At 54.2% G+C, this 18,784-nt stretch overlaps 1 protein-coding gene and 1 long non-coding RNA gene across 19 annotated transcripts in view; one reads left to right on the forward strand and one right to left on the reverse strand.

Moving 5' to 3' along the window:
* Nucleotides 1-18,784, forward strand: part of RPS6KA2 (ribosomal protein S6 kinase A2) — a 319,578-nt gene that overhangs the window by 212,647 nt on the left and 88,147 nt on the right. The window contains exon 1 of one of the 18 annotated variants that reach the window (XM_085021864.1): nt 1,325-1,685. The exons of 16 other annotated variants lie outside the window; for them this stretch is intronic. Coding sequence is in view for 1 of the 2 variants with exons in the window: in XM_085021830.1 (XP_084877956.1) it covers nt 18,173-18,190 (18 nt within the window). In the remaining variant the exon portion in view is untranslated. Of the gene's footprint in view, nt 1-1,324; nt 1,686-17,755; nt 18,191-18,784 lie in introns of those variants that run through there. One more of the 18 variants, XM_085021830.1, reaches the window with a different exon arrangement.
* On the reverse strand, nt 13,480-18,707 carry LOC146405870 (uncharacterized). Its single transcript, XR_014843598.1, has 2 exons — nt 16,992-18,707; nt 13,480-16,463 (listed from the first exon to the last, which is right to left on the reverse strand). It is a non-coding gene; the product is annotated as an uncharacterized LOC146405870 (long non-coding RNA).

Consider the following 18,784-nt stretch of genomic DNA (forward strand, 5'->3'; position numbering starts at 1 on the left):
CTTCACGTCACATTTAGAAAAATCATGTCTCTTCAGAGTCTGTGAAAAGCCTCTTAAAATTTGGATTTCAACGGGGTAGATACGTGAGCTGGCGGATGTTAATGAACTCGACAGGGGGGCCTTTCTCAGTGTCCACAGACGGTCAAACCCCCGTGACCTCCACTTAAAATATCTTAGAGTTTTATTTGTCAGTTACACCTCAATGAAGCTGAAACTTTAAAAACGTCAAAATAACAAACTGAGCTGAACATCGATTCTGTGGAAAGAATTAACAGCACCTGGCCTTCCCATCGTCTCTTTACTTATTCAAACCCGCTTTTGTGCCCCTAATGTTTTGGAGTACTTTTCTATGTGTCATTTAGTTGTTATTTGTAATATTTTATTACTCCTTTGAAGTTTATCTGGTCTCCCTGTTGCATTCACTATCTCGATAATTTTTTTTGTCTTTTTAGGGCTGTACCTGCAGCATATGGAGGTTCCCAGGCTAGGGGTCAAACTGGAGCTACAGCTGCCGGCCTACACCACAGCCACAGCAATGCGGGATCCGAGCTGTGTCTGCAACCTACACCACAGCTCACGGCAGCACCGGATCCTTGACCCACTGAGCGAGGCCAGGGATCTGACCCGAGTCCTCCTAGATACCAATTGGGCTTTTTAACCTCTGAGGCCCATGACAGGAACTCCAATAATTTTGATTTGTGTGTGTGTGTGTGTGCTTTTTAGGGCCTCACCCTCAGTATATGGAGGTTCCCAGGCTAGGGGTCGACTAGGAGCCACAGCTGCCGGCCTGCACCACAGCCACAGAAACTCCAGATCCGAGCCACGTCTGAAACCTATACTGCAGCTCATGGCAACGCCGGATCCTTAACTCACTGAGTGAGGCCAGGGATCGAAGCCACAACCTCATGTTTCCTCGTCGGATTCATTTCCGCTGCGCCACAATGGGAACTCCCAGTAGTTTTGATTTTTAGGGATAAAATTGAGTTTGTATTTTGTTTTGCATCCAAACCCTCTATAATTAGATCTAATGTATTTATTCTGGTTTACGCTCTTAGCATGATAAAAATACGGGCACACTGCCTTCGACCTACATTTGTAGTTCTCATTTCTATTTCTGAGCTTCTGGCATTTTCTAGAGTTTCCAGGGGAGTGTTACATAATAATGGTAATTACGCGCATCTTTGTCCGTCCTGTAGTTGGGGGTTGTTCTTGTTTGTGCAGACGAAATACAAGAGCCATTGTATTTCACTGTAAAGCATTGTCGCTGGCGACGTTAATCCCGACTGTGGGACAATTGTAGCTGAGCGGTCACTTGCCATCGAGTGGGTGGGCAGGAGGCGGCTGAAACCAGATCACACGGTCGCTTGCGTCCCTGGGTGGCTCTGGAATGCCGGGCATTCCGTGACACCTTTCCCGTGTGAGCGTGTGTATGACCTTATGGGAAGAAGAGGCCAAGATTTCATCACATTCTCAAGGATCTCTGTCACCCGGGAGCGCTGACATCTGCCACGTGCAGCCACGTTCCCTTGGGTGGTTGCGGGGCCCCGGGGCCGCGGTGGCCCCTGTCCTCACCCTGCAGAGCAGACCTGCCCCCGGCCCTTGGCCTTCCCAGGACGTGCCCGCGCTGGCCTGGACGCCGCAGCTGGAGGAGTTCCACCCCCTGCAGGGCTCTCCCCAGCCCCCAGGTGAGCTGGCTTTTAGATCAAGGCACAGGAAGTAGGTTTCGTGCGGCCATTTTTCAGCAGACCCTTGGTGAATTTTTTTTTTTTCTTTTTCGGCCGCACCCGCGGCATGTGGAGGTTCCCAGGGTAAAGGTTGAACAGGAGCTGCAGCCACCAACCCACACCATAGCTCACAGCAACACCAGATCCTTAACCTACGGAGAGAGGCCAGGGATTGAACCTGCGTCCTCGTGGACATTATGTTAGGTTCTTAACCCGCTGAGCCACCGCGGAAACTCTGCCTGTGGTGAATCCCTGTTTATCGCTGATCAGCGCGGAGGGTCCTGTGAACTGGTGACCTGGGAGCCCTTCCTCCTGGCGTCTGGCTGCAGGAGACGCTGTCCCCTGAGATCCAAAGCCCCTCTGGATCCGCTTGGAGTCTCCCCAAGCGGTCCCACACCCCGTCCGGGCTGGCCCGGGCCTCCTCCGGCCTGTAGCTCCCCAGCTCAGGGCATCAGCTGCTGCTCAACGCCCGAACGACCTGGCTGCAGCTCTTCCCTCCTGCCAGACCCCAGCGCCGCCGAGGAGTGGAGAGCTGGCAGCTCGGGGACCAGCCAGGCCTTTCTGGGGAGCAGCTGCTGGGCAGCATGTGTGCTGAGGGGCCGCGGGCGCTCTAGGAAGCCCTTCCCGATAGGTGCTCAGGGCGCGTCTCAACCCTGAGTGTCACTGATGTCACCGGGGTCACTGCCAGTTCGGCCTCTGGCTCCTGGGCTTGCTGGGCCCGCGTCGACCACACAGGGCGAGCCTCCTGCGAGATGCTGGAGAAAGAATGGAAGGCCCAGGCAAAAGGAGAGTCCAGGACTGTAGGTTTTAAAGCCATTTCCCTGTCAGTGTCACGACTGCCTTTCAGCCTGAAGGGGCCCCTCTCTCCAGTCTGAGTTTAATGGTTTGGAATTGGCTGTAAATTGAGTTATTCACAGGGTTGGGGAGCCAGAAGCCCCTCAGCAGCGCGTCATCCTAGCCCTGCCCCCGTCGCACGGGCACGGACCAGCCGGGGGCGCCCAGCGCTGGGGTCGTTAAGCTCGTGTAAGAGCCCGCGCGGGCCGTTCAGCTGGACTCAGTGCCCAGAATAAGACCGGCTCCCCCGGAGCACGCGGCCCTTGTTGAAGGTGATTTCTCACCGTAGAGCGGAAGCGGGGCTTCGGCGAGGTTTGCGGAAAGCCTCAACTTCCTTTGCTCTCGCCCAGGTTGGGGATCTGCTGCCCGAGCCTCCGAGGGGGGAGCCTGTTCCGTGGCTCCGCCGGCGGTTCCCTTCCCTTCAGCCCCGCCGCGTGGAGGTCCCGCTGCCCGGGGAGCCTCTGCTCTCGCCCGGGATCGTCAGGCGGGCTCGGCCGGCAGGAGGGTGAAGGCGTCTAGAAACCACCCTCCCGCCTTGTCCAGCAGCCCTGGTGGTCTGCTCTGTTCCCTGCTCCAGCCTCTCCCGGTAACTCAGCCCAAGGCTCTGGGTCGTCACGGCCACCGTCACGGCCACACGATGGCCCAGATACGGGGCGACGTGTCCCCAGAGCCTCTGTCTTCTCCTGGACCCCTGGCTCTGCCGAACCGGGGCTGGCCACTCGGGCCGCAGGGGACGGACACGCAAGTGGGGACCTCAGGGAAAATGTGTCCACACCCCCACCTGGGGGACAGCCCCTTAAATTATTGTCACGGCCTCTCTGAAAAGAATAGCCTTGGGTGTCTTTTCTTTTTACGATGGCCAGGACGTTGAAGGCTGTTCCCTCAGGGCCTGAATCTCATGGTGACCCAGGGAGGCCTCGGGAGAAGCACCAGGTTGGGCTGAGAATAGCCCTTGAAGGACCACAGGACAGGCCACCGTGTGGGAACGAGTGGCTGCGGTGGCCTCTCTCGGGGTCAGGGAGCCCCGGATGTCGTGGGAACTCCATTCTCTCTTTCTGCTGCTGCTACGCTACGGCCCTGTCACCGTGGATGTGGGGCTTGTGGTTTTCCCACCCCGACGACCCCCCCCGGTGCGTCGAGGCCTTGACCCCGAGAGAATGCTCGTCAGGGATCCAAGGGAGCCGCGTGGACGGTGCCGCTGGTCCCGTGCCGCCCCGTGAGCCACTTGCTCAGGGGCACAGAGCGAGCTCGCGCCGCGTGATCACGTGTTGGCGCTGGGCTTGGTTGGCGTTTACTGTAAGGCTCTGGTGAAGACCTTTACAGCGATGCCAAGACTGGGTTTGCTTGGAAAGAAAAATCTGTTTCATTTAAGCGCCTCGAAATGTGCTTAAGGTCCCAGGCATCAGACCACACGTAGCAACCCTTCCCCCAGATCCAAAGGGCAGGACTGTGTGGGTGGGTGGCCTCCCTGGTGGCCTGTGTCTGATGTGACGACGGGTGTGGTCCTAGCTGGGCACGGGCCCTCCTACAGCTGTTTTCCCCTTGCCGTCCAGGGGCCAAGAAGCTGCCTGTGGTTTGACTCCATGTCAGCTCACACCCGCGTCCTTTCCGGCCTCTTCTCCAACCCTTTAGAGGGAACTGTTGGTAGGTCTTGGAAAACAGGGGTCATTGGTCCTGGCGTCGGTTTTCTTTTTTTGGAAATGTTTAAGAGAACGTGGTTGTCATTTTCATGGAAGCTCAGCGAAGTCCGTTAGTGGTAGTTTTAGACATAAGATGTATTTATTTACTAAGTGTGATTATTAACTAGTATTTAGTGAGGAAAGCAATCATCAGCCAGCACAGTGGTTTCCCACCCATCGTGAAAGGAGATTTCCGTGTTCGGGAACCGTTAGAGGATTCGCATGTGTGCTCATGGCTACACGTTTGAAAAATGAGGTAAATGCAGATAAAATTCGTGTCACGTACCCCTGCCCAAGTGTTTTCCCCTCAGTTCCGTGCCTCCAACCCCGCCCATGTTGAAAAGGAACACGCCGGCTCTCCTGAGCCCCTGCTCCCCGCCCCCCAGGGACAGTGGTGGCTGGGGGGTCACCTCCCGTCCCCAAACCCTCGTCTCTACCCAGACCCAGTCCTCTCGTGAGGAGATGGGGTTATACGATTTTGAACACCAGGAGCCTAGGGGCCCTCTTTTTATGGCCACACCTGGCATATGGAGCTTCCCAGGCCAGTGATCGAACCCGCGCCTCCACAGCGACCCAAGCTGCTACAGTTAGATTCTCAACAGTGCGCCACAGCGGGAACTCCTATTCCCTCACGTCAAATGGCAAAAACTATAATATATCCCCAGCTCCACCATCTCAAAAGCATAGTCCTTTTCCCCAAATATCACTAAAACTCTCCGACACGCCAACAAGCTAATCTCCTGAGGAGTGCTGCCCACAAAGAGCCCGGGAGCCCCAGCTGTCCCCGTGTCCACGGCGGGGTCCGTCTCGGCCATGCCCGCAGCTGACAGCTGACTGCACGAGGTCACCTCACCTCGCCCAGCTGTGGCCTGACCTCTCCCTCCCTCCTGGCGGGCAGGCTGCTGGCCTCTCAGACACTCCGTCTTTCCGTCATCTTAGGTGGCTTTGTCCCTGCCCGTGTGCGCAGGTGGCCGTGACGTCGCCCAGCACCTGTAAACACGCGGGCACGGTCTCCGTCCTGCCAGAGAGAAGCAGGGCTCTCCCGTCCCCTCCTCGGTCCTGAGGGCTGTCGCCGGCGCACCCGGAGATCCAGGCTCCTCCCAGGCCCCCTGTGGCAGTGACCTGGGGGCGAAGCGTTCTGCAAGTCTTTGTAGGGACACATGGAGAGTGAGGGCTCGAGAGAGGGGGCACTGTGTATAAATCAGGGACCAGAATGATTCCAAGTTTTATTTCCATCTCTTGATATTTGCATGGGAGTATCTTGACTGTCTTGTAATTTCTGTCACTTCCTTACGCTCTGAAAACCCTAGTGGTTTTGTGCCTGGTGTTATAGCTTCATTACCACTTGTTTTTGCCAGCACACACACACACACACACATGCACGCGCGCGCGCCAAAGCTGGTTTTTCTCCACTTGGGTGACAGGAAAACCCTCCCCGTTAGGATGCTGGGTCCAGGGGCTTCGTTCGTTTTCCCCGAGCTCCGTAAACAGAACTTCAGGTTAATTTGAACTGAGTCACAGCCAGGCGCTAGGAGACGTCACTCAGCGTGAGAACCGTCCCGTTCTGGGTGGCCCGAGCTGCCCATCCCTGGAGGTGTGTGAGTCCGTGCACACTCAGGCCCCCGTGTGTGTGCTGCAGTGTGTTGGGGGGAGGGAGCGACCCAGCCCCCGCCCAAACCCCGACTCAGTGGCAGAGACAGAAGGAAGGTGTATTGGTCCAGCCCCCCCCCCCCCCAACCACCCCGCACAGTCAGCACTGCTGGACGAGCAGCAAAGACGGTGTATTTGGTAAAACAGGATCCAGGCTCTGGTCAGGGGCCCTGGGATCCGGGCGTCGGCGTTTGGCTTCCTGGCATCCGTCTGACTGGGAAGGTGTGGTGCTGCTGGGGCGCAGGGCGCCAACGGTGCACCCCGCTCATGCCTGAGCCTCCAGCAGGCTCCTAGGGCGGCCTCGGGAAGAGGATAGAACGTGTTTATCAGAGCAGTGAAGGTGCCCAAACAGCCTGTGGTTTGGTTTGGTTTCCGGTGGGCTTTTCGGAAGACCTGACCTGATCCTCTGCCCGAAATCGTGATGCCTGACTCAGAGTCGGGTGCAAAGGCCTTGCGTCGGCACGAAACCGCAGCTTCAGATTTTCTCTCACTTCCGCTCTTCTGATTATAAAGGAAGACGTGTGGCCTTTGCCAGGACCACCAGGGCTCACCAGGGGCCACCTCCTACACGGGAGTCTGTTCCAGGCTGTTCCCAATGCTGTTCCTGCGGGTCCCCAGGGGATTAGCTCTGGATGGACCGTGTGCTGATCATTGCTGCATCGTCCGAGAAAGAGGCTCAGAAATCCCCTCTTTTCCCCCCATTTCCAGACACGGCCCCTCCCTGTCCCCCGCCCCCTGGAGCCCCGCGTACAGACCCTCATGGCTGCCTTGCTCCATCCGGGCTGCTGCCACTAAGTCCCACAGCCGGAGTGGCTGCCGTACCACAGAATTTTCTTTCCCGGGTTTCAGAGGCTGGGAGTCCAAGGTCAAGGAGCCCCTTGCTGCACAGACGTCACCTCTGGCTGTGTCCTCCCGTGGCGGGAGGCGTGGGGGAGCTCCCCGGGTCCCTTTTCTGAGGGCACCAACCCCATCCCTGAGGCCCGCCCTCCTGACCAGCCGCGTCCCAGAGGCCACCTCCTGGCGCCATCCCCTTGGGGTTAGGGCTTCAGTCTTTGAATCTGAGGCGACACAGACCTTCAGTTCAAGGCAGTGGCCTGGGACCTCTCTGTCACCTCCTCCCTCAGTGGTCCCTTATCAGAGGCCAGCACCTCCGTCCCCTTCTTTCCTCCAAAAGGACACTCTTGATCAGTTGTGACGGCTTTGTCCTCTGTATGAGTCGGGAACCCTCAGCTGTCGGAGGTGGCGGGGAGTGGCTCGTAGGCGTGTGAAGCCCTGACCTGGGGAAGGACGTGTGTTGGGTGGGGACCCCTCCCCGCCGCCTCGCAGCAGGGAGAGCAGGTGTGTTTGCTTCAAGGGAGCGTTCCCGGTCCATACTATTTCAGTACATCTGAGTCTGCATCGTGGACGAAACGGGTCACCTTTTCGGGGTGTTTGTTGAATGGCTGCTCTCTGCTGTCGCGTGAGCGGCGTACTAGCTACACAGGCTAAAGGCTAAGGAACAAAAGCCCCTAAACTCCTTTCAAAATCAGGTTTTTAAATTGCTAGTTTATCTTTGTAAAACTCATGACCGATTTTCATTTCACGGGCCTGAGGGTGCCTGCAGCCTGTGTAAGACTCTCTGCGGGGTGGCTGGTGGTGTCGTCCTGAGAGCTTCCGGGGAAGGTCACGCTGTTTTCTTAAAAGCAACAACAACAACAACAACAACAACAACAACAACGGAGTTCCTGTTGTGGCTTAGTGGGTTAAGAACCCCATACAGTGTCTGTGAGCATGCAGGTTCAACCCCTGGCCTTGCTCAGTGGGTTAAGGATCCGGCGTTGCTACAAGCTATGGTGTAGGTTGCAGATGTGGCTCGGATCCGGTGTTGCTATGGCTGCGGTGTAGGCCAGCACCTGTCGCTCCGATTTGACCTCTGGCCCACGAACTTCCATATGCTGCAGCTGTGGCCCTAAAAAGAAAAAGAAGAAAACCCCAAATCCATAACTTTCCAACCAGCGCACCTCTGCGAGATGTGATCTCGAGTCTCATGGGCCAGTGTGTGTCCTTCGGGGACCTCAGCCAAGGGAGACGGATAGAGTCCCCTGAGCTGCACTTATCCATTCTCAGTGTGATGGTTTGCATCTGCGAACCCCAGACTCCCAGCATATTTTTCTGATTGTCCTTCGAACGTTTCAAATGCCCTGGAAGTTACTGCTACCCCTTTCAGTAAGTAAGAGCTCTGTGACACACGTATACACACACAGAGGCACACAGACCCACACAGACACACGTATGCACACACAGAGGCACACAGACCCACACAGACACACGTATGCACACACAGACACACACAGACCCACACAAATACCATCCCGTACCTCTGGACCACTAATCTCTTCTTTTGCTCTATAATTTTGTCATTTCAAGAATGTTACGCAAATGGGATTCGTACTGTCAGTGAAATGTAATCAATAGTCCATCTAAGAACGAAACGGGAAGTCGTATCGGAGCCAAGCTAGGATGGCAACCCAGAGCTCTGAGGACTGTTGTGAAGAGGTGAGGGGGAGGCTGGCGTATGTGTGGTGCCGGCGAGAGGGGTGCGCCAAGTCAGGGCACATCTGGATAGAAGCTCACGGCTCTTTGCAAGGAGCTGAGCCTTCCCGACAGGTTTAGTGCTTCTCTAAGTGGGGGGAGATGCAAGACACGGGTTCGTAAACTTTCCTCCTGCAAATCTGTGTGTCTGTATCTGTGTGTCTCTGTGTCTGTGTGTGTGTGTCTGTCTCAGTGTCTGTGTGTCTGTGTGTCTGTGTCTGTGTGTGTCTGTGTGTCTGTATGTATCTGTGTGTCTGTGTGTGTCTGTGTCTGTGTGTGTCTGTGTATGTCTCTGTGTATCTGTGTCTGTGTGTCTATGTCTGTGTGTGTGTGTCTGTGTCTGTATCTGTGTCTGTGTGTGTCTCTGTGTGTCTCTGTGTGTGTGTGTCTGTATGTGTATCTGTCTCTGTGTGTGACTGTGTGTGTGTCTGTATGTGTATCTGTGTCTGTGTGTGTGTGTGTCTGTGTCTGTATCTGTGTCTGTATGTGTATCTGTCTCTGTGTGTGACTGTGTGTGTGTCTGTATGTGTATCTGTGTCTGTGTGTGTGTGTGTCTGTGTGTGTGTGTCTGTGTCTGTATCTGTGTCTGTGTGTGTGTGTCTGTGTCTGTATCTGTCTGTGTGTGTCTGTGTCTCTGTATGTCTCTGTGTGTGTCTGTGTCTGTATGTGTATCTGTCTCTGTGTGTGACTCTGTGTGTGTCTGTGTCTGTTATCTGTGTCTGTGTCTCTGTATGTCTGTGTGTGTGTGTCTGTCTGTATGTGTATCTGTGTCTGTGTGTGTGTGTCTGTGTATGTCTCTGTGTGTCTGTGTCTGTATCTGTGTCTGTGTGTGTGTGTCTGTGTCTGTATCTGTGTCTGTGTGTGTGTGTCTGTGTCTGTATCTGTGTCTGTGTGTGTCTGTGTCTGTATGTGTATCTGTGTGTGTGTGTCTGTGTCTGTGTCTATGTGTGTGTGTGTCTGTTATCTGTGTGTGTATGTGTCTCTGTGTGTGTGTGTCTGTGTCTGTATCTGTGTCTGTGTGTGTCTGTGTATCTGTGTCTGTGTGTCTATGTCTGTGTGTCTCTGTCTGTATGTGTATCTGTGTCTGTGTGTGTCTGTGTGTGTCTCTGTGTGTGTGTGTGTCTGTATGTGTATCTGTCTCTGTGTGTGACTGTGTGTGTGTCTGTGTGTGTGTGTCTGTATCTGTGTCTGTGTGTGTGTGTGTCTCTGTATGTCGGGGACGGTCGGGGGCATTGCTGGGCCGTCCTTCCCCTTCTGTCCTCATTTCACCCGGGCTCTGGGGGCCTTTCCTGGCCAGTTTGTCCCTGGCACTAGGAGTGCTCATCCCCAGGTCAGGCAAGGATCTGGTCGAGAGGCCACCCCCTGGGCGGTTCCTGGCCTGGACCCCGTGAACAGTGGCCCCGAGCCCCGGGCCGCCTGTCCTCCTAGGCTCTTGTGATCCAGGAAAGGTTCCCTCGTGTGGCTTCTTCCCATGTCTGACGTTGCCCGGTTACAGTCACTGATCTTACAAAACTGTAAGTCCGTTGTTTCGGGTCACTCGTCATCGTTATTTTTACCGGAGTCTCAGTCGCACATTCGTAAAGACAGTCACCTTGTGAAATGAGCAGAACAGCGGCCGTACACTCGCAAAACCATTAATGAGGTCGTGCGTGTTTAAGCTGGAACTTCCTCCGGGGCGCCCGGCGTCTCCTCGGGTTGTCTGACCCGCCTGCCGGCTCAGCCCCCGTCCCTCTCTTTGAGGTACTGTCACGGACACAAGAGTCCCCGAAGGCGTCTCTGCACAGACGCGGCTCGTGGCGGGGGGCCTGACCGTCGCAGGACCGAGAGAGGAGGGCTGCCTTCTAAGGAGTGGGGCAGCTGGCGTCGGAAGGAGCGGCACGGATCTTTCTGGCGGAGCCGCTGTCTCCGCGCTGGGGTCTGGTTCCTGCAGGATGCAGACGGACGGGGCACCTCGCAGGCGGCAAGGGCGAGGGGAGCCCGGGGGCAGAGAAGCCCTTATGCTGACATTGTTTGCTTCTTGCCTGAAGTATGAACTTGTCCTTCGTAGAATAAATACAATCTTTTGCGACGGACACGTGACTCTTTTTATTCAGCATAATTCTGTGGAGACGCATTCGTGTCGTGTGTGTCAGGAGTTTGTCCTTTTGACCGCGGCCAGATGATGTACCTAAATTTGCTTAGCATTTACCTGGAGGGCGGCTGAGTTGGTTGCTGTTTGGGTGTAAAGCTGCTGTGAGCTGCGACGCTCCGGTTTGTGCGTGAGCGCCGTCTGCGTTCCTCTGGGATGAAAGCCCAAGGTGCAGTTTTGGGCTTGTACGGGGAGGTCGTGTATCAGTCTGTAAGAAGCTGCGTGACTCTTTGCCAGCGGCTGGACCACTTTGCATCCCCTCCAACGATGCACGAGCGATCCGCTTTCTCTCTGTCCTCACCAGCATTCGGTGTTATCGCTGTGGCTTCTGTTTGAGCCGCTGATGGTTGTATGGTGGGATCTCACTGTGGTTCTGCATTTCTCTCGTGGCTAATGATGTTCAATATACCTTCATGTGGTTGTTTGCCACCTGAATAACTTCATGAGTGAAAAGGCTGCTTCTCTCTTTTGCCCATTTTCTAACTGGATTATTTGTTTTATTTTACTGAGTTTTCAGAATTCTTCTTCTTTTTTTTTTGGCTGAGCCCATGGCATGTGGAAGTTTGCAGGCCAGGGGCTGAACCTGTGCCACAGCAGTGACAATGCCAAATTCTTAATGACTAGGCCACCAGGGAACTCCTATAACTTGACTTTTCATTTTCTTAGCAGTCTTTACAGAATAAAAGTTTTCAGTTTTGACTAAGTTCAGTGTATTAATTTTTCCTTCTATGGATCATGCTTTGAGGGTCATATGTAAAAAAATCCTCTCCCCAGCCCCAGGTCCTGAAGCTTTTCTCCTCAAAGGCTTATACTTTCATGTTTTACGTTTAAGACTGTGACTCATTTTCAGTTCATTGTGTGACGTAGGGACTGAGTACAGCGCCCAGGACCCTTTGCTGAAAAGATTCTCCTTCCTCCTCGAATCTCTTCTTCCCCTCCGTCAAAATCACGTGGGTTCATTTGATGGGCTTCATTCTAGGGCCTTCTGCTCCATTCCAATAGCCTGCACATCTGTCCTTCCACCAGGCACACGACCCTGGTTCCCGTAGCCATGGTGTGAGCCCATAACCACCAGCAGAGTGACTCCTCCCACTTACTGGTCTCTTTAAAAAGAAATTTCAGCGATTCTAGGTCATTTGCATTTCCATAGATGTTTTGGAATAAGCCTGCCAATGCCTACAAGAAGCCGTGCTTGGATGTTGGTAGGACTTGTTATACCTACAGTCATACCTACAGCCACACCTACAGTTTACCTACAACCATACCTACAGTCCTACCTACAGTCACACCTACAGCTTACCTACAGTCACACCTACAGTCTTACCTACAGTTTACCTACAGGTCAGTGTCTGGAGAATTACGCTCTTTAGCTCTTTACTCTGCTGAGTCTTCCAATCTGCGAACAGGAGTGTGTCTCTATTTATTTAGCTCTTTTCTGACTTCGTTCCGTCGCGCTCTGTAATTTTCAGCACATGTATCCTGTACGTGGTTTGTTCGTTTTCATGGATGTCACTGTTTACTCGATTCTTCTGCATTTGCTGACATTTAAATTGTTTCTCGTGTCTTCACTCATTTAAAAATGTAGGCCAGCGGCTACAGCTCCGATTAGACCCCTAGCCTGGGAACCTCCATATGCTGCAAGTGCGGCCCTAAAAAGTAAAAAAAAGACCAAAAAATAAAATAAAATTAATAAGAACATAATAAACAGCTTTCGATATTCAGACGGTTTTGATAAAGTCAGAGGAGTGAGACCCTGGGTCAAAAGGTATGAACACCTGCACCTCTTCGTACATCTCACAGAGTTTGCGTGTGAATAAAAGAAGCCTTCTGGAGTTTCCTGGTGGCTCAGAGGTTACATTGTCCCTGCCATGGCTCTGGTTACTGCGGCAGCGTGGGTTTGATCCCTGGCCTGGGAACTTCTGCATGCTGTGGGCACAGCCAAAATAAGTCTTCCTGTAAGTGTCTACCAGTCTGCCCAGTAAGCCCAATGCTTTGTATTCCTAGTGGCACATGCATATGTATTTTTTTCTTCTGCGCTAGAGGCATACGGAAGTTCCCAGGCCAGAGCTTGAAGCCATGCTGCAGCCGTGACGCCACTGCGGTGACAATGCTGGATCCTTAACCCATTTCACCACAGGGGAACTCTGATAGTGGCATATATTTTTACAAAACATGAGTGCAGTGACTCTGCGATCCTCGCTGCCTTGGGACCAATGACTCTGTCATGATATAAAATTCTCTGCCGGGCACATCGTTTTTCTAAAACGCGACCTCGTCTTGCACACTCGGCCGCACGCTCAATGGTCCTGGCAGCACTCTGCTCTCCCAAGTGGCCTCTTGTGATCCTTTTGCAGATTATCCCCTTTTACGAAGATGCTACCAATTTGGGCGACGCGTCCTTACCTGCCCCCACAGACTCTGCTTTGGCTGCCCTCGTCCAGACCACACACGAGCCTGCTGAGGAGAGGGGCCGGGCCAGCACCGCTTCTGGGAGGGGGTCCTTTGCATCTCTGCTTTCAGAGTAAAAGTTAAAGAGACGTATCCCAAGATAAGACTTCCGCAATCATAGCAGTCTGTTTTAATAACTATTGCTCTGTGTTTGTTGGACCGTTTAACAGAAGTCTGTTACTTTAGCAACGTCTTTGTTGCAAACCCAAATGGCCCTCCTCCACACGTGTGGCTTAGAGATGCCCGGTCAGTGCATAGGCACCTGCCAGGAGACCTCCCTGGTCCGTGGTACCCGAGTCCAGTGTCTGCAAGAGATGCCTGAGCGGTTGGGTTCACACAGCCCATGGTTTCTGTTACTGTGTAGTGTCCATGGGGATGCAGGTTCAGTCTCTGGCCTCGCTCAGTGTGTTAAGGATCCCACGTTGCTGTGGCTGTGGCTTGGCCGGCAGCTGCAGCTCCAATTTGATCCTTACCTTGGAAACTTCCATTTGCTGCAGGTGCAACCACTAAAAAAATTTAGAATTTTTAAAAAAGAATAAAGACTTATGCAGCCTCAGGACAGACACCATCCACACACAAAGCCATTTGTTCTGGAAGGAAGCTTCGTTGCGGTGGCACCATCCATTTCCCACCCACACTTTGGAGGCTTTTCGAAGGCTCCTAAGCGCATCTTAGCAAAGCCAGGTGCGTCGATGACGAAGTTCTCACCCGAGTTAGAAATGACTCTTTGCAACATGTCCTAAAGGCACCTTTCGAGATGAGACAGAAAGTGTCATTTAGAGCCCGCACCTAAAACACCACGTCCTGATACTAGAGCCTCGGATCTCTGTCACCTCACACCTTGTCTCCACAGAATGTTGCTTCGCAGGGGGCTCAAGGATTCATAGAACTTACTAGAATTAACCCGCTGAAGTGTCATCAAGTTGTCAGCACCCGGGAGCCTCAGCCTGAGTCTGGGACTCTCCGCAGGGAGGCACCTGCAGAGACGCTGCTCCATCTGCCCGGCCCTGTCTCCAATCGCAGCTTCCCGGGCGTCCAATTTGCGTAGCCTGTGATTTCTAGAAACACCAGCAACCGAGAGGCCTTCAGAGGGAGGGGGAATCAGGTGAAGGGACAACAGGCAACGGGGTGAAGACAGACAGAAGCCGTGGAGACGGGAAACCCGTCTCAATAAGCAGAGTTACTGGGAGCGGCGGCAGGGCCAGAGTTTGTCGGAAACACAAGGAGGAGAACAGACCTGAGCGGCGTCTGCTCTGTCCCTTCTCTTCCTGCCGCTGTGACACAGGAACCCCAGGTTCAGCCCAGTTTGGACACGGGGGGCTTCAGGGCTCAGGGGGTCTTTTTGAAGGTGGACTCGGGTCTGCAGCCCTGGCCACGCCTTGCTGACGGTGCCCGCGTGTGCGTGGCTCCCACTGCCCTGGGCACTGGGCCACTTTGTTTGGTAGAAAAAGGAAAGGGGTTCCAGTCGTGGCTCAGCAGGTTAAAAACCCAATATAGTGTCTGTGAGGACATAGGTTCGATCTCTGGCCTTGCTCGGTGGGTTCAGGATCCGGCGTTGCTTCGGCTGCAGTGTAGGTCACAGATACGGCTCAGATCTGGCGTGGCTGTGGCTGTGGTGAGGCTGGCAGCTGCAGCTCCATTTGAGCCCTCGCCTGGGAACCTCCATGTGTCGCAGGTGTGGCCCTAAAATGACAAAAAAAGGAAAAGGGAAAAACTCCATTCCAGGACAGGTGAGAAAAGAGCACCAGTGTGGCCGCGTGACCTGTCCCTCGGGGAATTGCCCCTTGTGCCAGACGGAGCTGTGGCTCAGGTCCTGGACACTTTCAGTGGCGGGCAGACCTGGGGCCCTGGGCACTGCCAGTGGTGGGCAGGCCTGGACACTGGGCACTGCTAGCGGCGGGCAGACCTGGGGGCACCTGCAGCCCTTCCCTCTGCCTGGGCCTCACCCCCTCCTGGGATCTCAGAGCTGCCTGTGGCTCAGGCCTGGTCCCTCCCACCTTGCACAGCGTGTGCACCGCCACCTCTTGGCTTTGTTGTGAGCGGCCTGTGCCCCTTGGTTCAGGACACTTTACTGGGGGGTGTGCCGCCCTCCAAGGGACTCCCCGGGGTGGGCCCTGGCTTCACTCCCTGGAGGAGGTGGGGGAGCTCGTTGGTGCCTTCTGCCCCCTTGCAAAGCATTTCTGCACTTGCTTCCTGGCAGGGCGGTAGGCTCGGTGTGGTGAGCCCTCTTCTGAAAAACCAAAGTGTAGATAAAATCTCATTTTAAAAACACTTAAATCGTGGGCGTTCCCTGGTGGATCTGTAGGTTAAGGATCAGGTGTCACTGCAGCAGCCCAGGTCACTGCCAAGGTGCGGGTTTGACCCCTGGCCTGGGAACTTCTGCCAAAAAATAAAGAATAAAACTAAAAGCAGCGAATCGCATCCACGAGTTGGGAAGTGGTAGGAAGCGCTCAAGGCCACCGCGTGTTTCAGGAACAGGGTGAGAAGGCAGAGGCCCTGACCTGCTCCTGGAGGGCTGATGACAACACTGTGCATTGAGGGGCTGAGCTCACACTGCGGTGGGGGGAGGACAAAGGCAGGGTTTGCCGGCACAGCGCTGAGGACCAGGGAGGCACACGGCCCCTGAGGTCCCGGTGAGCCTGCACGCACCTGGGGCTTGGCCTGGGCCGAGTCTCACGTCTGCAGTTCCGGAGGGGGGGTGGGGCCTGGGAGCCATCGGGGTTTGGACGGTAACGCAAAGCCTGGCAGGATGGGCTTCCAAGGGGGGATGTTGGGGATGAAGCAGCAGGGGGTGCCGGGGGCCAGTGGCTGCGGGTCAGGATGGCCTGTGTTGTGCTGCCGGGACCACCTGCTGGATGGGCGCGGGCAGGAATACAGCGGGAGCCAGCGGGATGGGGATGCTCCGGGCAGCAGACGCGGCCTCGCCCCGAGCCCGGGGCTTGTGTTTTTAACAAGCCCCCTGGTGGTTCTCGCGCAGGGGCACCGCTGAACAAATGTTGCTCCTGGGCACCCGGTTTGGGGTCTGGAAGAGGGACCCTGGCGGTAGTGCCCCAGTGGGAACACCTCACAAGGGCAGCCTCTGCCGACCGGAGTCCCCCGTGAGACCCCGGAAAGCCAGCCTGCACTTCTCCGGTCGGCGCTGTGGCGCTGCATTAAGGAGGCCGGGGTGGGGCGGGGCTAGCCTGGCAGGACTTGCTGGAAGGGAGTCGAGTTTAACGCGTTTCCTGCGTGCATGTTAGTGCTTTCTAGAAGGACCCTTCCTCTCTTTTGGAGACCAAGCTAGCACTTGCCCAGTTTTTACTGTCTATGCCCTTATCATTAATATTCCACAATTTTTTTGGGGGGGGGTCTTTTGTCTTTTTAGGGCCGCACCCATGGCATACAGAGGTTCCCAGGCTAGGGGTCAGCTGCCAGCCTAGAGCACAGCAGCTTGGGATCTGAGCTGCGTCTGTGACCTACGCCACAGCTCAAGGCAACGCCGGATCCTTAACTCACTGAGTGAGGCCAGGGATGGAACCCGCAACCTCATTGTTCCTGGTAGGATTCGTTAACGCTGCGCCACGTCGGGAACTCCCAATATTCCACAACTTTTAATCTGCATTTACTTTTCATAAATATTCTCTCTTTAAATGACATGAAAAGCGGATCACTCAGAAGAGCGGAAACTACCTACCAAGGTGACCTTGGCGCCAGGCAGAGAGCGGCAGCCACTGGTCCCCTCTGGTGTTTCGTCAGTGGTTCTCCACCTCAAACACCTGTATGGGGGTTTCTTCCATTGGTCAGAATTTCATATAATGGAGAAATATATTTTTTTAAAAAAGGAATTGGAGTTCCCATCATGGCGCAGTGGTTAACAAATCCGACTAGGAACCATGAGGATTCCGGTTCCATCCCTGGCCTTGCTCCGTGGGTTAAGGATCCGGCGTTGCCATGAGCTGTGGTGTGGGTTGCAGACACGGCTCGGATCTCATGTTGCTATGGCTGTGGTGAAGGCTGGTGGCTACAGCTCTGATTAGACTCCTAGCCTGGGAACCTCCATGAGTCGCAGGAGTGGCCCTAGAAAAGGCAAAAAGACAAAAAAAAAAAAAAAGAATTTCAAGCATAATTCAACAGTGATTCTAAAATTCCCTGTCACAGATTATTTTGTCATATATCGATGTCATTCCAACAATTTATTCCTCTAGGTTTTTTGTTTTTGTTCTTGTTTTTGGCTGCGCCTGTGGCATGTGAAAGTTCCCGGGCCAGGGATGGAACCCCTGCCATAGCAGTGACAATGCCAGGTTCTTAACCCACTGTGCTACAAGGGAACTCTGTGTTTCTCCAGTTTTTCTCTCTCACATTAGAATGTTTTTGAAATCCTTGCTTGGAGAACAAGCACCTGACTGTGATGCCAGGTTCTTCCCACAAAGGTCTCAGTTATTTAAAAAAAGATATTCTTTCATGGGAATGATGTTAGAAACCAAATGTTTAGTGCTCCCTGGAGGATGTAGGAACAGACTATTTTCTTAAGGGAGCAGCATGAAAATCCACATAGAGTTCTAGGAAAAATGACCTGCCCCATAAAAAAGAAAGGACATGTATTTCAGAATGAGGCATGGACAGTATTTAAATCTGGTTGCCCTTTAAGGCAGTAATCACGAACGATCTGGAAAGTAGGACGGTCCAGTCTGGAAAGAGTTAGAAGCAGACAAGCCTGGGCATGCCCTCTCCCCCCAACCAGCGTTTCCTGTGCACACAGGCCCTGCATCCAGCATCCAATTCCAGGCCTTTTCTCCTTTTCTCTTCTTTCTTTCTTTTTTTTTTTTTTTTTCCGGTTCTTGAGAAAGAGAAAAACAAAGCATCCTTAGGCAAGTTCAAGCCAAACTGTCTGAGAGATGGAAAAGGCCGAGGTTCCTTCTTCCGTGGATGGCCCTGTAGACTCTGCTGTTGAGGCCCTTATTGGTTCGAAATGAGACCTTACTGCGTGGCAGTGTTATCGGGAAGAGCCCTGGGGCTTTCACGCCATTCGCGAGGGTGGAGTTAGGTGTGTGCTTGGAGTGTGTTTGTCCCACATGCTTTGACAACAAGAATCTACACAAAACATGAAACATTAAGGGAGGTTGGCTCCTAAGCCTGTGATTTGAAACATTAGGACAACGATGAGCCGGGAAGGACAGGTACTGGTGTGTGGTGGGTGTGCTGGGCTGGGGGTGCTGGCAGCTGCGGGCTGGGCCCCCCCATCATAGGAGCGGGTGCAGCAGGGTCTTGGCGGGACTCCTGGGGTCCGGGGCTCTGGGACCACCTGGCTGCCGAGGGGGCCCCGCTGTCCCGGCACGTGGAGGGAGCTCATGCACCTGCAGGCAGGGCTGCTGAAGCAAGGGATGGCCTGTGTTTCTTGAAGAAAAACAGTCATAGAGTTCCCGTCGTGGCGTGGTGGTTAATGAATCCGAGTAGGAACCATGACGTTGTGGGTTCGATCCCTGGCCTTGCTCAGTGGGTTAAAGATCCAGCGTTGCCGTGAGCTGTGGTGTAGGTCGCAGGTTCGGCTTGGATCCTGAGTTTCTATGGCTCTGGCGTAGGCCAGTGGCTACAGCTCCGATTAGACCCCTAGCCTGGGACTCTCCATGTGCCATGGGAGTGGCCCTAGGAAAGGCAAAAAGACCAAAAAAAGAAAAGAAAAAAGAAAAGAAGAAACGCAGTCATTTCTGTGACGTGTGCTCATGAGTGAGTCCCTGGCTGTCACCTGCTCCCCAGTCACCTGCTTCCCCTGC

The sequence above is a fragment of the Sus scrofa genome, chromosome 1 (assembly GCF_054392235.1).
Source record: "Sus scrofa isolate SSC_HxYL_T2T_F1_AM1 chromosome 1, Sscrofa_HxYL_maternal_Yorkshire_Landrace_v2.0, whole genome shotgun sequence".
Lineage (NCBI taxonomy): Eukaryota > Metazoa > Chordata > Mammalia > Artiodactyla > Suidae > Sus > Sus scrofa.